At 36.3% G+C, this 18,547-nt stretch overlaps 1 protein-coding gene across 1 annotated transcript in view; it reads left to right on the top strand.

Annotated features, from left to right (window-relative positions):
- LOC135834126 (putative serine protease K12H4.7) overlaps positions 1-17,910 on the top strand; it is a 144,277-nt gene extending 126,367 nt beyond the window's left edge. The window contains exons 2-6 of the mRNA XM_065347963.1: positions 16,680-16,815; positions 16,957-17,137; positions 17,210-17,342; positions 17,495-17,627; positions 17,700-17,910. Coding sequence (XP_065204035.1) covers positions 16,680-16,815; positions 16,957-17,137; positions 17,210-17,342; positions 17,495-17,627; positions 17,700-17,910 — 794 coding nt within the window. The remainder of the gene's footprint in view (positions 1-16,679; positions 16,816-16,956; positions 17,138-17,209; positions 17,343-17,494; positions 17,628-17,699) is intronic.
- Positions 17,911-18,547: the final 637 nt, after the last annotated feature.

Raw genomic sequence — 18,547 nt, forward strand, 5'->3', positions numbered from 1 at the left:
AATGATGGAAAAAGGTGAAAATTTCCACTTACCAAGCACCTATGATTTGTGGAGACTTGGTCAGTGATTTTCAAGAAATATCAAAGTGGCCGTATGAGTTGAGTTCGGCATTTTGTGAATGATGGAAAAAGGTGAAAATTCCCACTTACCAAGAACCTATGATTTGTGGAGACTTGGTCAGTGATTTTCAACTTTTTCAAGAAATATCAAAATGGCCGTATGAGTTGAGTACGGCATTTTGTGAATGATGGAAAAAGGTGAAAATTTCCACTTACCAAGAACCTATGATTTGTGGAGACATGGTCAGTGATTTTCAACTTTTTCAAGAAATATCAAAATGGCCGTATGAGTTGAGTACGGCATTTTGTGAATGATGGAAAAAGGTGAAAATTCCCACTTACCAAGCACCTATGATTTGTGGAGACTTGGTCAGTGATTTTCAAGAAATATCAAAATGGCCGTATGAGTTGAGTACAGCATTTTGTGAATGATGGAAAAAGGTGAAAATTTCCACTTACCAAGCACCTATGATTTGTGGAGACTTGGTCAGTGATTTTCCAGAAATATCAAAATGGCCGTATAAGTTGAGTACGGCATTTTGTGAATGATGGAAAAAGGTGAAAATTCCCACTTACCAAGCACCTATGATTTGTGGAGACTTGGTCAGTGATTTTCAAGAAATATCAAAATGGCCGTATGAGTTGAGTACGGCATTTTGTGAATGATGGAAAAAGGTGAAAATTTCCACTTACCAAGCACCTATGATTTGTGGAGACTTGGTCAGTGATTTTCCAGAAATATCAAAATGGCCGTATAAGTTGAGTACGGCATTTTGTGAATGATGGAAAAAGGTGAAAATTTCCACATACCAAGCACCTATGATTTGTGGAGACTTGGTCAGTGATTTTCAAGAAATATCAAAATGGCCGTATGAGTTGAGTACGGCATTTTGTGAATGATGGAAAAAGGTGAAAATTCCCACTTACCAAGAACCTATGATTTGTGGAGACTTGGTCAGTGATTTTCAAGAAATATCAAAATGGCCGTATAAGTTGAGTACGGCATTTTGTGAATGATGGAAAAAGGTGAAAATTCCCACTTACCAAGCACCTATGATTTGTGGAGACTTGGTCAGTGATTTTCAAGAAATATCAAAATGGCCGTATGAGTTGAGTACAGCATTTTTTGAATGATGGAAAAAGGTGAAAATTCCCACTTACCAAGCACCTATGATTTGTGGAGACTTGGTCAGTGATTTTCAAGAAATATCAAAATGGCCGTATGAGTTGAGTACGACATTTTGTGAATGATGGAAGAAGGTGAAAATTCCCACTTACCAAGAACCTATGATTTGTGGAGACATGGTCAGTGATTTTCAACTTTTTCAAGAAATATCAAAATGGCCGTATGAGTTGAGTACGGCATTTTGTGAATGATGGAAAAAGGTGAAAATTTCCACTTACCAAGCACCTATGATTTGTGGAGACTTGGTCAGTGATTTTCAAAGTGGCCGTATGAGTTGAGTACGGCATTTTGTGAATGATGGAAAAAGGTGAAAATTCCCACTTACCAAGAACCTATGATTTGTGGAGACTTGGTCAGTGATTTTCAAGAAATATCAAAATGGCAGTATAAGTTGAGTACGGCATTTTGTGAATGATGGAAAAAGGTGAAAATTCCCACTTACCAAGCACCTATGATTTGTGGAGACTTGGTCAGTAATTTTCAAGAAATATCAAAATGGCCGTATGAGTTGAGTACGGCATTTTGTGAATGATGGAAAAAGGTGAAAATTTCCACTTACCAAGCACCTATGATTTGTGGAGACTTGGTCAGTGATTTTCCAGAAATATCAAAATGGCCGTAAAAGTTGAGTACGGCATTTTGTGAATGATGGAAAAAGGTGAAAATTTCCACTTACTAAGCACCTATGATTTGTGGAGACTTGGTCAGTGATTTTCAACTTTTTCAAGAAATATCAAAATGGCCGTATGAGTTGAGTACGGCATTTTGTGAATGATGGAAAAAGGTGAAAATTTCCACTTACCAAGCACCTATGATTTGTGGAGACTTGGTCAGTGATTTTCAAGAAATATCAAAATGGCCGTATGAGTTGAGTACAGCATTTTGTGAATGATGGAAAAAGGTGAAAATTCCCACTTACCAAGCACCTATGATTTGTGGAGACTTGGTCAGTGATTTTCAAGAAATATCAAAATGGCCGTATGAGTTGAGTACGGCATTTTGTGAATGATGGAAAAAGGTGAAAATTTCCACTTACCAAGCACCTATGATTTGTGGAGACTTGGTCAGTGATTTTCAAGAAATATCAAAATGGCCGTATGAGTTGAGTACATCATTTTGTGAATGATGGAAAAAGGTGAAAATTCCCACTTACCAAGCACCTATGATTTGTGGAGACTTGGTCAGTGATTTTCAAGAAATATCAAAATGGCCGTATGAGTTGAGTACAGCATTTTGTGAATGATGGAAAAAGGTGAAAATTTCCACTTACCAAGCACCTATGATTTGTGGAGACTTGGTCAGTGATTTTCCAGAAATATCAAAATGGCCGTATAAGTTGAGTACGGCATTTTGTGAATGATGGAAAAAGGTGAAAATTTCCACATACCAAGCACCTATGATTTGTGGAGACTTGGTCAGTGATTTTCAAGAAATATCAAAATGGCCATATGAGTTGAGTACGGCATTCTGTGAATGATGGAAAAAGGTGAAAATTTCCACTTACCAAGCACCTATGATTTGTGGAGACTTGGTCAGTGATTTTCAAGAAATATCAAAATGGCCGTATGAGTTGAGTACGGCATTTTGTGAATGATGGAAAAAGGTGAAAATTCCCACTTACCAAGCACCTATGATTTGTGGAGACTTGGTCAGTGATTTTCAAGAAATATCAAAATAGCCGTATGAGTTGAGTACGGCATTTTGTGAATGATGGAAAAAGGTGAAAATTTCCACTTACCAAGCACCTATGATTTGTGGAGACTTGGTCAGTGATTTTCAAGAAATATAAAAATGGCCGTATAAGTTGAGTACGGCATTTTGTGAATGATGGAAAAAGCTAAAAATTCCCACTTACCAAGCACCTATGATTTGTGGAGACTTGGTCAGTGATTTTCAAGAAATATCAAAATGGCCGTATGAGTTGAGTACGGCATTTTGTGAATGATAGAAAAAGGTGAAAATTTCCACATACCAAGCACCTATGATTTGTGGAGACTTGGTCAGTGATTTTCAAGAAATATCAAAATGGCCATATGAGTTGAGTACGGCATTTTGTGAATGATGGAAAAAGGTGAAAATTTCCACTTACCAAGCACCTATGATTTGTGGAGACTTGGTCAGTGATTTTCAAGAAATATCAAAATGGCCGTAAAAGTTGAGTATGGCATTTTGTGAATGATGGAAAAAGGTGAAAATTCCCACTTACCAAGCACCTATGATTTGTGGAGACTTGGTCAGTGATTTTCAAGAAATATCAAAATGGCCGTATGAGTTGAGTACGGCATTTTGTGAATGATGGAAAAAGGTGAAAATTTCCACATACCAAGCACCTATGATTTGTGGAGACTTGGTCAGTGATTTTCAAGAAATATCAAAATGGCCGTATGAGTTGAGTATGGCATTTTGTGAATGATGGAAAAAGGTGAAAATTTCCACTTACCAAGCACCTATGATTTGTGGAGACTTGGTCAGTGATTTTCAAGAAATATCAAAGTGGCCGTATGAGTTGAGTTCGGCATTTTGTGAATGATGGAAAAAGGTGAAAATTCCCACTTACCAAGAACCTATGATTTGTGGAGACTTGGTCAGTGATTTTCAACTTTTTCAAGAAATATCAAAATGGCCGTATGAGTTGAGTACGGCATTTTGTGAATGATGGAAAAAGGTGAAAATTTCCACTTACCAAGAACCTATGATTAGTGGAGACATGGTCAGTGATTTTCAACTTTTTCAAGAAATATCAAAATGGCCGTATGAGTTGAGTACGGCATTTTGTGAATGATGGAAAAAGGTGAAAATTCCCACTTACCAAGCACCTATGATTTGTGGAGACTTGGTCAGTGATTTTCAAGAAATATCAAAATGGCCGTATGAGTTGAGTACAGCATTTTGTGAATGATGGAAAAAGGTGAAAATTTCCACTTACCAAGCACCTATGATTTGTGGAGACTTGGTCAGTGATTTTCCAGAAATATCAAAATGGCCGTATAAGTTGAGTACGGCATTTTGTGAATGATGGAAAAAGGTGAAAATTCCCACTTACCAAGCACCTATGATTTGTGGAGACTTGGTCAGTGATTTTCAAGAAATATCAAAATGGCCGTATGAGTTGAGTACGGCATTTTGTGAATGATGGAAAAAGGTGAAAATTTCCACTTACCAAGCACCTATGATTTGTGGAGACTTGGTCAGTGATTTTCCAGAAATATCAAAATGGCCGTATAAGTTGAGTACGGCATTTTGTGAATGATGGAAAAAGGTGAAAATTTCCACATACCAAGCACCTATGATTTGTGGAGACTTGGTCAGTGATTTTCAAGAAATATCAAAATGGCCGTATGAGTTGAGTACGGCATTTTGTGAATGATGGAAAAAGGTGAAAATTCCCACTTACCAAGAACCTATGATTTGTGGAGACTTGGTCAGTGATTTTCAAGAAATATCAAAATGGCCGTATAAGTTGAGTACGGCATTTTGTGAATGATGGAAAAAGGTGAAAATTCCCACTTACCAAGCACCTATGATTTGTGGAGACTTGGTCAGTGATTTTCAAGAAATATCAAAATGGCCGTATGAGTTGAGTACAGCATTTTTTGAATGATGGAAAAAGGTGAAAATTCCCACTTACCAAGCACCTATGATTTGTGGAGACTTGGTCAGTGATTTTCAAGAAATATCAAAATGGCCGTATGAGTTGAGTACGACATTTTGTGAATGATGGAAGAAGGTGAAAATTCCCACTTACCAAGAACCTATGATTTGTGGAGACATGGTCAGTGATTTTCAACTTTTTCAAGAAATATCAAAATGGCCGTATGAGTTGAGTACGGCATTTTGTGAATGATGGAAAAAGGTGAAAATTTCCACTTACCAAGCACCTATGATTTGTGGAGACTTGGTCAGTGATTTTCAAAGTGGCCGTATGAGTTGAGTACGGCATTTTGTGAATGATGGAAAAAGGTGAAAATTCCCACTTACCAAGAACCTATGATTTGTGGAGACTTGGTCAGTGATTTTCAAGAAATATCAAAATGGCAGTATAAGTTGAGTACGGCATTTTGTGAATGATGGAAAAAGGTGAAAATTCCCACTTACCAAGCACCTATGATTTGTGGAGACTTGGTCAGTAATTTTCAAGAAATATCAAAATGGCCGTATGAGTTGAGTACGGCATTTTGTGAATGATGGAAAAAGGTGAAAATTTCCACTTACCAAGCACCTATGATTTGTGGAGACTTGGTCAGTGATTTTCCAGAAATATCAAAATGGCCGTAAAAGTTGAGTACGGCATTTTGTGAATGATGGAAAAAGGTGAAAATTTCCACTTACTAAGCACCTATGATTTGTGGAGACTTGGTCAGTGATTTTCAACTTTTTCAAGAAATATCAAAATGGCCGTATGAGTTGAGTACGGCATTTTGTGAATGATGGAAAAAGGTGAAAATTTCCACTTACCAAGCACCTATGATTTGTGGAGACTTGGTCAGTGATTTTCAAGAAATATCAAAATGGCCGTATGAGTTGAGTACAGCATTTTGTGAATGATGGAAAAAGGTGAAAATTCCCACTTACCAAGCACCTATGATTTGTGGAGACTTGGTCAGTGATTTTCAAGAAATATCAAAATGGCCGTATGAGTTGAGTACGGCATTTTGTGAATGATGGAAAAAGGTGAAAATTTCCACTTACCAAGCACCTATGATTTGTGGAGACTTGGTCAGTGATTTTCAAGAAATATCAAAATGGCCGTATGAGTTGAGTACGGCATTTTGTGAATGATGGAAAAAGGTGAAAATTCCCACTTACCAAGAACCTATGATTTGTGGAGACATGGTCAGTGATTTTCAACTTTTTCAAGAAATATCAAAATGGCCGTATGAGTTGAGTACGGCATTTTGTGAATGATGGAAAAAGGTGAAAATTTCCACTTACCAAGCACCTATGATTTGTGGAGACTTGGTCAGTGATTTTCAACTTTTTCAAGAAATATCAAAATGGCCGTATGAGTTGAGTACGGCATTTTGTGAATGATGGAAAAAGGTGAAAATTTCCACTTACCAAGCACCTATGATTTGTGGAGACTTGGTCAGTGATTTTCAAGAAATATCAAAATGGCCGTATGAGTTGAGTACAGCATTTTGTGAATGATGGAAAAAGGTGAAAATTCCCACTTACCAAGCACCTATGATTTGTGGAGACTTGGTCAGTGATTTTCAAGAAATATCAAAATGGCCATATGAGTTGAGTACGGCATTTTGTGAATGATGGAAAAAGGTGAAAATTTCCACTTACCAAGCACCTATGATTTGTGGAGACTTGGTCAGTGATTTTCAAGAAATATCAAAATGGCCGTATGAGTTGAGTACGGCATTTTGTGAATGATGGAAAAAGGTGAAAATTCCCACTTACCAAGAACCTATGATTTGTGGAGACTTGGTCAGTGATTTTCAAGAAATATCAAAGTGGCCGTATGAGTTGAGTACGGCATTTTGTGAATGATGGAAAAAGGTGAAAATTCCCACTTACCAAGAACCTATGATTTGTGGAGACTTGGTCAGTGATTTTCAAGAAATATCAAAATGGCCGTATAAGTTGAGTACGGCATTTTGTGAATGATGGAAAAAGGTGAAAATTCCCACTTACCAAGCACCTATGATTTGTGGAGACTTGGTCAGTGATTTTCAAGAAATATCAAAATGGCCGTATGAGTTGAGTACGGCATTTTGTGAATGATGGAAAAAGGTGAAAATTTCCACTTACCAAGCACCTATGATTTGTGGAGACTTGGTCAGTGATTTTCCAGAAATATCAAAATGGCCGTAAAAGTTGAGTACGGCATTTTGTGAATGATGGAAAAAGGTGAAAATTTCCACTTACTAAGCACCTATGATTTGTGGAGACTTGGTCAGTGATTTTCAACTTTTTCAAGAAATATCAAAATGGCAGTATGAGTTGAGTATGGCATTTTGTGAATGATGGAAAAAGGTGAAAATTTCCACTTACCAAGCACCTATGATTTGTGGAGACTTGGTCAGTGATTTTCAAGAAATATCAAAATGGCCGTATGAGTTGAGTACAGCATTTTGTGAATGATGGAAAAAGGTGAAAATTCCCACTTACCAAGCACCTATGATTTGTGGAGACTTGGTCAGTGATTTTCAAGAAATATCAAAATGGCCGTATGAGTTGAGTACGGCATTTTGTGAATGATGGAAAAAGGTGAAAATTTCCACTTACCAAGCACCTATGATTTGTGGAGACTTGGTCAGTGATTTTCAAGAAATATCAAAATGGCCGTATGAGTTGAGTACGGCATTTTGTGAATGATGGAAAAAGGTGAAAATTCCCACTTACCAAGAACCTATGATTTGTGGAGACATGGTCAGTGATTTTCAACTTTTTCAAGAAATATCAAAATGGCCGTATGAGTTGAGTACGGCATTTTGTGAATGATGGAAAAAGGTGAAAATTTCCACTTACCAAGCACCTATGATTTGTGGAGACTTGGTCAGTGATTTTCAACTTTTTCAAGAAATATCAAAATGGCCGTATGAGTTGAGTACGGCATTTTGTGAATGATGGAAAAAGGTGAAAATTTCCACTTACCAAGCACCTATGATTTGTGGAGACTTGGTCAGTGATTTTCCAGAAATATCAAAATGGCCGTAAAAGTTGAGTACGGCATTTTGTGAATGACGGAAAAAGGTGAAAATTTCCACTTACCAAGCACCTATGATTTGTGGAGACTTGGTCAGTGATTTTCAACTTTTTCAAGAAATATCAAAATGGCCGTATGAGTTGAGTACGGCATTTTGTGAATGATGGAAAAAGGTGAAAATTTCCACTTACCAAGCACCTATGATTTGTGGAGACTTGGTCAGTGATTTTCAAGAAATATAAAAATGGCCGTATGAGTTGAGTACAGCATTTTGTGAATGATGGAAAAAGGTGAAAATTCCCACTTACCAAGCACCTATGATTTGTGGAGACTTGGTCAGTGATTTTCAAGAAATATCAAAATGGCCGTATGAGTTAAGTACGGCATTTTGTGAATGATGGAAAAAGGTGAAAATTTCCACTTACCAAGCACCTATGATTTGTGGAGACTTGGTCAGTGATTTTCAAGAAATATCAAAATGGCCGTATGAGTTGAGTACGGCATTTTGTGAATGATGGAAAAAGGTGAAAATTCCCACTTACCAAGCACCTATGATTTGTGGAGACTTGGTCAGTGATTTTCAAGAAATATCAAAATGGCCGTATGAGTTGAGTACGGCATTTTGTGAATGATGGAAAAAGGTGAAAATTCCCACTTACCAAGAACCTATGATTTGTGGAGACATGGTCAGTGATTTTCAACTTTTTCAAGAAATATCAAAATGGCCGTATGAGTTGAGTACGGCATTTTGTGAATGATGGAAAAAGGTGAAAATTTCCACTTACCAAGCACCTATGATTTGTGGAGACTTGGTCAGTGATTTTCAAGAAATATCAAAATGGCCGTATGAGTTGAGTACTGCATTTTGTGAATGATGGAAAAAGGTGAAAATTCCCACTTACCAAGCACCTATGATTTGTGGAGACTTGGTCAGTGATTTTCATAAAATATCAAAATGGCTGTATAAGTTGAGTACAGCATTTTGTGAATGATGGAAAAAGGTGAAAATTCCCACTTACCAAGCACCTATGATTTGTGGAGACTTGGTCAGTGATTTTCCAGAAATATCAAAATGGCCGTATAAGTTGAGTACGGCATTTTGTGAATGATGGAAAAAGGTGAAAATTTCCACCTACCAAGCACCTATGATTTGTGGAGACTTGGTCAGTGATTTTCCAGAAATATCAAAATGGCCGTATGAGTTGAGTACGGCATTTTGTGAATGATGGAAAAAGGTGAAAATTCCCACTTACCAAGCACCTATGATTTGTGGAGACTTGGTCAGTGATTTTCAAGAAATATCAAAATGGCCGTATGAGTTGAGTACGGCATTTTGTGAATGATGGAAAAAGGTGAAAATTCCCACTTACCAAGAACCTATGATTTGTGGAGACATGGTCAGTGATTTTCAACTTTTTCAAGAAATATAAAAATGGCCGTATAAGTTGAGTACGGCATTTTGTGAATGATAGAAAAAGGTGAAAATTCCCACTTACCAAGCACCTATGATTTGTGGAGACTTGGTCAGTGATTTTCAAGAAATATCAAAATGGCCGTATGAGTTGAGTACGGCATTTTGTGAATGATGGAAAAAGGTGAAAATTCCCACTTACCAAGAACCTATGATTTGTGGAGACATGGTCAGTGATTTTCAACTTTTTCAAGAAATATAAAAATGGCCGTATAAGTTGAGTACGGCATTTTGTGAATGATGGAAAAAGCTAAAAATTCCCACTTACCAAGCACCTATGATTTGTGGAGACTTGGTCAGTGATTTTCAAGAAATATCAAAATGGCGGTATGAGTTGAGTACGGCATTTTGTGAATGATAGAAAAAGGTGAAAATTCCCACTTACCAAGCACCTATGATTTGTGGAGACTTGGTCAGTGATTTTCAAGAAATATCAAAATGGCAGTATAAGTTGAGTACGGCATTTTGTGAATGATGGAAAAAGCTAAAAATTCCCACTTACCAAGCACCTATGATTTGTGGAGACTTGGTCAGTGATTTTCAAGAAATATCAAAATGGCCGTATGAGTTGAGTACGGCATTTTGTGAATGATGGAAAAAGGCGAAAATTCCCACTTACCAAGCACCTATGATTTGTGGAGACTTGGTCAGTGATTTTCAAGAAATATCAAAATGGCCGTATGAGTTGAGTACGGCATTTTGTGAATGATGGAAAAAGGTGAAAATTTCCACTTACCAAGCACCTATGATATGTGGAGACTTGGTCAGTGATTTTCAAGAAATATCAAAATGGCCATATAAGTTGAGTACGGCATTTTGTGAATGATGGAAAAAGGTGAAAATTTCCACATACCAAGCACCTATGATTTGTGGAGACTTGGTCAGTGATTTTCCAGAAATATCAAAATGGCCGTATAAGTTGAGTACGGCATTTTGTGAATGATGGAAAAAGGTGAAAATTTCCACATACCAAGCACCTATGATTTGTGGAGACTTGGTCAGTGATTTTCAAGAAATATCAAAATGGCCGTATGAGTTGAGTACGGAATTTTGTGAATGATGGGGTGAAAATTTCCACTTACCAAGCACCTATGATTTGTGGAGACTTGGTCAGTGATTTTCAAGAAATATCAAAGTGGCCGTATGAGTTGAGTACGGCATTTTGTGAATGATGGAAAAAGGTGAAAATTCCCACTTACCAAGCACCTATGATTTGTGGAGACTTGGTCAGTGATTTTCAAGAAATATCAAAATGGCCGTATGAGTTGAGTACGGCATTTTGTGAATGATGGAAAAAGGTGAAAATTTCCACCTACCAAGCACCTATGATTTGTGGAGACTTGGTCAGTGATTTTCCAGAAATATCAAAATGGCCGTATAAGTTGAGTACGGCATTTTGTGAATGATGGAAAAAGGTGAAAATTTCCACTTACCAAGCACCTATGATTTGTGGAGACTTGGTCAGTGATTTTCAAGAAATATCAAAATGGCCATATAAGTTGAGTACGGCATTTTGTGAATGATGGGGTGAAAATTTCCACTTACCAAGCACCTATGATTTGTGGAGACTTGGTCAGTGATTTTCAAGAAATATCAAAGTGGCCGTATGAGTTGAGTACGGCATTTTGTGAATGATGGAAAAAGGTGAAAATTCCCACTTACCAAGAACCTATGATCTGTGGAGACTTGGTCAGTGATTTTCAACTTTTTCAAGAAATATCAAAATGGCCGTATGAGTTGAGTACGGCATTTTGTGAATGATGGAAAAAGGTGAAAATTTCAACTTACCAAGAACCTATGATTTGTGGAGACATGGTCAGTGATTTTCAACTTTTTCAAGAAATATCAAAATGGCCGTATAAGTTGAGTACGGCATTTTGTGAATGATGGAAAAAGCTAAAAATTCCCACTTACCAAGCACCTATGATTTGTGGAGACTTGGTCAGTGATTTTCAAGAAATATCAAAATGGCCGTATGAGTTGAGTACGGCATTTTGTGAATGATAGAAAAAGGTGAAAATTCCCACTTACCAAGCACCTATGATTTGTGGAGACTTGGTCAGTGATTTTCAAGAAATATCAAAATGGCTGTATGAGTTGAGTACGGCATTTTGTGAATGATGGAAAAAGCTAAAAATTCCCACTTACCAAGCACCTATGATTTGTGGAGACTTGGTCAGTGATTTTCAAGAAATATCAAAATGGCCGTATGAGTTGAGTACGGCATTTTGTGAATGATGGAAAAAGGTGAAAATTCCCACTTACCAAGCACCTATGATTTGTGGAGACTTGGTCAGTGATTTTCAAGAAATATCAAAGTGGCCGTATGAGTTGAGTACGGCATTTTGTGAATGATGGAAAAAGGTGAAAATTCCCACTTACCAAGAACCTATGATCTGTGGAGACTTGGTCAGTGATTTTCAACTTTTTCAAGAAATATCAAAATGGCCGTATGAGTTGAGTACGGCATTTTGTGAATGATGGAAAAAGGTGAAAATTTCAACTTACCAAGAACCTATGATTTGTGGAGACATGGTCAGTGATTTTCAACTTTTTCAAGAAATATCAAAATGGCCGTATGAGTTGAGTACGGCATTTTGTGAATGATGGAAAAAGGTGAAAATTTCCACTTACCAAGAACCTATGATTTGTGGAGACATGGTCAGTGATTTTCAACTTTTTCAAGAAATATCAAAATGGCCGTATAAGTTGAGTACGGCATTTTGTGAATGATGGAAAAAGCTAAAAATTCCCACTTACCAAGCACCTATGATTTGTGGAGACTTGGTCAGTGATTTTCAAGAAATATCAAAATGGCCGTATGAGTTGAGTACGGCATTTTGTGAATGATAGAAAAAGGTGAAAATTCCCACTTACCAAGCACCTATGATTTGTGGAGACTTGGTCAGTGATTTTCAAGAAATATCAAAATGGCCGTATGAGTTGAGTACGGCATTTTGTGAATGATGGAAAAAGGTGAAAATTTCCACTTACCAAGCACCTATGATTTGTGGAGACTTGGTCAGTGATTTTCAAGAAATATCAAAATGGCCGTATGAGTTGAGTACGGCATTTTGTGAATGATGGGGTGAAAATTTCCACTTACCAAGCACCTATGATTTGTGGAGACTTGGTCAGTGATTTTCAAGAAATATCAAAGTGGCCGTATGAGTTGAGTACGGCATTTTGTGAATGATGGAAAAAGGTGAAAATTCCCACTTACCAAGCACCTATGATTTGTGGAGACTTGGTCAGTGATTTTCAAGAAATATCAAAATGGCCATATGAGTTGAGTACGGCATTTTGTGAATGATGGAAAAAGGTGAAAATTCCCACTTACCAAGAACCTATGATCTGTGGAGACTTGGTCAGTGATTTTCAACTTTTTCAAGAAATATCAAAATGGCCGTATGAGTTGAGTACGGCATTTTGTGAATGATGGAAAAAGGTGAAAATTTCAACTTACCAAGAACCTATGATTTGTGGAGACATGGTCAGTGATTTTCAACTTTTTCAAGAAATATCAAAATGGCCGTATAAGTTGAGTACGGCATTTTGTGAATGATGGAAAAAGCTAAAAATTCCCACTTACCAAGCACCTATGATTTGTGGAGACTTGGTCAGTGATTTTCAAGAAATATCAAAATGGCCGTATGAGTTGAGTACGGCATTTTGTGAATGATAGAAAAAGGTGAAAATTCCCACTTACCAAGCACCTATGATTTGTGGAGACTTGGTCAGTGATTTTCCAGAAATATCAAAATGGCCGTATAAGTTGAGTACGGCATTTTGTGAATGATGGAAAAAGGTGAAAATTTCCACATACCAAGCACCTATGATTTGTGGAGACTTGGTCAGTGATTTTCAAGAAATATCAAAATGGCCGTATGAGTTGAGTACGGCATTTTGTGAATGATGGGGTGAAAATTTCCACTTACCAAGCACCTATGATTTGTGGAGACTTGGTCAGTGATTTTCAAGAAATATCAAAGTGGCCGTATGAGTTGAGTACGGCATTTTGTGAATGATGGAAAAAGGTGAAAATTCCCACTTACCAAGAACCTATGATCTGTGGAGACTTGGTCAGTGATTTTCAACTTTTTCAAGAAATATCAAAATGGCCGTATAAGTTGAGTACGGCATTTTGTGAATGATGGAAAAAGCTAAAAATTCCCACTTACCAAGCACCTATGATTTGTGGAGACTTGGTCAGTGATTTTCAAGAAATATCAAAATGGCCGTATGAGTTGAGTACGGCATTTTGTGAATGATAGAAAAAGGTGAAAATTCCCACTTACCAAGCACCTATGATTTGTGGAGACTTGGTCAGTGATTTTCAAGAAATATCAAAATGGCCGTATGAGTTGAGTACGGCATTTTGTGAATGATGGAAAAAGGTGAAAATTTCCACTTACCAAGCACCTATGATTTGTGGAGACTTGGTCAGTGATTTTCAAGAAATATCAAAATGGCCGTATGAGTTGAGTACGGCATTTTGTGAATGATGGAAAAAGGTGAAAATTTCCACTTACCAAGCACCTATGATATGTGGAGACTTGGTCAGTGATTTTCAAGAAATATCAAAATGGCCGTATAAGTTGAGTACGGCATTTTGTGAATGATGGAAAAAGGTGAAAATTTCCACATACCAAGCACCTATGATTTGTGGAGACTTGGTCAGTGATTTTCAAGAAATATCAAAATGGCCATATGAGTTGAGTACGGCATTTTGTGAATGATGGAAAAAGGTGAAAATTTCCACTTACCAAGCACCTATGATTTGTGGAGACTTGGTCAGTGATTTTCAAGAAATATCAAAATGGCCGTAAAAGTTGAGTACGGCATTTTGTGAATGATGGAAAAAGGTGAAAATTTCCACTTACCAAGCACCTATGATTTGTGGAGACTTGGTCAGTGATTTTCAACTTTTTCAAGAAATATCAAAATGGCCGTATCAGTTGAGTACGGCATTTTGTGAATGATGGAAAAAGGTGAAAATTCCCACTTACCAAGAACCTATGATTTGTGGAGACTTGGTCAGTGATTTTCAACTTTTTCAAGAAATATCAAAATGGCCGTATGAGTTGAGTACGGCATTTTGTGAATGATGGAAAAAGGTGAAAATTTCCACTTACCAAGCACCTATGATTTGTGGAGACTTGGTCAGTGATTTTCCAGAAATATCAAAATGGCCGTATGAGTTGAGTACGGCATTTTGTGAATGATGGAAAAAGGTGAAAATTTCCACTTACCAAGCACCTATGATTTGTGGAGACTTGGTCAGTGATTTTCAAGAAATATCAAAATGGCCATATGAGTTGAGTACAGCATTTTGTGAATGATGGAAAAAGGTGAAAATTTCCAGTTACCAAGCACCTATGATTTGTGGAGACTTGGTCAGTGATTTTCAAGAAATATCAAAATGGCTTTCAAAAGATTTAAAAAGCTCAAAAATTGATACAGTATAAACAAGTGTGACGATGTATATACGCGAAAGTACGTATGGTCCACCTAGAAAGAGCTTGCCAAAAAATACTTTTTGACCATATTTGTTAAGTTTTATAAAAAGCTTAAAGCTCGAAAAAGTTGAAAAAGCTTTGTACATGACGTAAACAATTAGAATTCTTCAATACTAAAATTACGTAAGAGGTCTACCCAGAAAGTGCTTGCCAAAAACTACTTTTTGGCCATATTCGTAAAGTTTTGAAAAAAGCTTAAAGCTCAAAAAAGCTCAAATGTCAAATGTTTCTTATATTATTGTGTGATATGTCGATTGATATGTTTTCGAGGTTGTAGAGTTCGAATCTGGAGTTATTTTTTTGGTGAGGTTGTGGGGTGAGTCATGGAGGAGCTTAAAGCTTTAAAATGTTTAAAAAGCGTCATACTTCATAAAAACAATTAAAATTCTCCAGTGTCCAATGAATATTTTAAGTATGTATAGTCTCCCTAAGAAGAGCTCCCCAAAAAATACTTTTTGACCCTATTCGCAAAATTCTGAAGGAAGCTTAAAGCTGAAAAAAGTTCAAAAAGCTTCAGATATGATGTAAAAATTAGAATACTCCAGTGCCCAATGAATTTGCCAAAAAATACTTTTTGACCATATTCGTGAAATTTTGAAGAAAGCTTAAAGCTGAAAATTTTTTAGAAACCTTCAGATATGACATAAAAAATTAGTATTCTCCAGTACCGAACCAATTTAGAGTACTCATAGTCTACTTAGAAACAGCTTGCCATAAAATACATTTTGACACATTCGCAGTTTTGAAGAAAGCTTAAATGAAATCCTAAAGCTTAAAAAACATGAAAAAGCTTCATACAATCAGTATTCTCTACTACTCAATAATATTTTGATTTGAAAATAGCTTTTAAACTTTAGTTGTAATGGTTTTTATCAAAAGTTGAAAACTTTCTGAAAGGAGCTTTAAAAAGTTTTTAAATAGCTCAAAACAGAAAAACAACGGTGTTGATGTACACATGAAAAAGTGCTATTTTTAGCACATTGGGTATCAAAATTAATCCTGGAACCATGGTTTCATTTTTTTGAGTTCTGGAGTGGTTATATCTAGCTCTAGCATCTCACTTTTTCATCAACTTATGCAAGTTTCGGACTATTTGGGAAAATCTCTACTGTTACATGTAGGAGTTTAAGATTTTTCAACTGAGGGGTTGAATTTTTTTTGTGAGTCCTTGACAAAATTAAAATCACGTTTTAAGGAAATTCCTAATTGCATTTTTGACTCGGAAATCTTGGAATATTTCTAAAATTGTGTCAAGTAAGTATTTTATTGAAGTATTCTCCAGTACTGAACCAATATTTAGAGTACTCATAGTCTGCTTAGAAAAAGCTTGCCTTGCCTAAAACTTGAAATTTTTGCCAACTTTAAATGAAACCATGACTTTTCAGGCAATTGTTATAAGAAAGCTGATACTTTTTTTCAATTTTTGTAGAAAAGTAGGACATTATTTTAATGAATGATAAAGCGATGACAGAGTGATGCTTTTCAGGATATTTTAGAGAACGATTTACGCTTTGGGTTATTTTTGATGAAAAAGTAACAATTATTGGAATTTTTGCTTTGAAACAATTTTTTTTCTGTCAATTATTAAAACAGCCATAAACTTTCACAATTTCCGGCAAAAAGCAACAATAACAATGTTAGCAAAAAGCAAGACTTTTTGGGAATTATAGGCGAAAAAAGATACTTTCCAAAATTTTCAAAATGAACAATTCACATCTAGAAGAGGAGCGCAGTATGCGCAAAAACGGGTTATCTAGTATATATTAATGGTGATTCATTTTTGAAGAATATTTTGAAGTTGTCAAAGCGTCGTTGGACTCGTACCATCCAAATTGTTCCAGTAGAATTGCCGAAGCTACCCAACAATTGGATCGTTTAATTAAAACTGAAGCCGGTCGAAAGCACATCACTAAATTATTCCTGTAAGCATAATAATAAGCCTACACATGGTACGTTTAGGTACTACATATAACCTATGGTACCTAATATGGTAGGTTTTTAAACAGGCTGTGAAACTGAAAAGATTTATAACAATCTGAAACGACGTCTTACGTATTTTACAGATTATGCACCGAATTACAAGACGAATTAAGTGTAATAGCGTCATTCTTCCGTAAGATGGCAAATCAGGTCTCCTACACTGTCCAAAACGATAAAGGTCATCGAAAAACGAACAATGAAATACCACCCAGGAGATCGATTGAGTATCTGTGCGATATTATGACTTATCCCAATGCCTCAGCAGTACGTGACTCGATTTTAGGATTTGATATCTTGACATTTGCAATCTTTGGTTTCATTCTTATTCTTCAACAGCTTGACCTATACGCTGCTGTCTTTATAGTAAATTTAGTACAATACGGTTGGACTTGCCTACATCACGATGACGAGTTTCTCATCGAAGCGTATAAGAAAACAGACATCGATACCATTCTCGAGGGAAGTGGGGGTCAGTATTTTCCAGTTTTGTATTTGTATTTTTTTTTTTTTTTTTTTTTGTATAGGTAAATTCATACTTTTTTGATCATTATGACAAATCGATTATTATTTTACTTATTAATCTTATAAAACTATTGTGTTTGACCGACTTTTATTACTTAGAAAGGCAGTGGTTTTATCAAACGTGTACAGAATTTGGTTACTATCAACGTTTGAGCACGACCTCGGATATATTTGGAATTCACTTACTTACAGAACAAGACGTGAAACTGTGCGAGAAAGTATTTGGTCCAGAGTAAGTTTTTTTCAAAAAAATACTCGTATTTCACTTTATCCCAGGTATCGACGAAACTAAAACAATTTTCAGATTCAATGAAACACGACTGAAAAATGGTATTTATCGGACAAATACTATTTATGGAGGAATGCAAGTAAACGTCGGAAACATCATATTCGTACATGGATCCAAAGATCCATGGCATCCTCTTGGAATAACTCGAGTTGAAAGCGAAAATTCTCCTTACGAGGTCGTATTTATCAATGGTATGATTAATAATATTCGCCAACTCGATCACTGATTTGTATACCTACATGGTGATCTAAGCAGTCATTTTACCATTTTAGGAACCTCACATTGCAGTGATACAAACTACTATGATAAAGAAAGAGACGAAGTCAAAGAGGCAAGAAAGAAAATTAAAAATATAGTGCAGTCCTGGTTGCAAAATAAATGAACCCGAAGGCTGAAGATATACAAAAGAACAGTTTGCGACGTTTTCACAATTTTGCTTGACTTTTACAAACATGGGAGAAATTCCGGTGATTTCTTGACATTATGTCAGACTTTTAGAAACTTTGAAAAATACCTACATAAATTTTAAGATCTTGGAAAACATCGTTGAATTGCTAAAATCATGTCAAAGTCGAACTTTCAAAAATTACATCTTAATTCTAATATTTTGTTATAGACTTTTATTTGAAATTTATCAAGTCAACTCAAGCAAAAAACATACCCACATTTTGAAACTTTCTTTGGTGAAGAGACTTTACTCCCCCTTTTATTTCGAAATTGGAGAGTCTGAACACTCGCTGGAGACTCCAAAACGGTTCAATACCATCACGAATCGACTCCGATGGTCCAAAAATCAAACTTTAGCTATCTAAGTCAATTTACAGAAATTTTGATTTTTTTTCTATGAATTTTTGGCCCTTTGA

Source organism: Planococcus citri, chromosome 2 (assembly GCF_950023065.1).
Source record: "Planococcus citri chromosome 2, ihPlaCitr1.1, whole genome shotgun sequence".
Classification (NCBI taxonomy): domain Eukaryota; kingdom Metazoa; phylum Arthropoda; class Insecta; order Hemiptera; family Pseudococcidae; genus Planococcus; species Planococcus citri.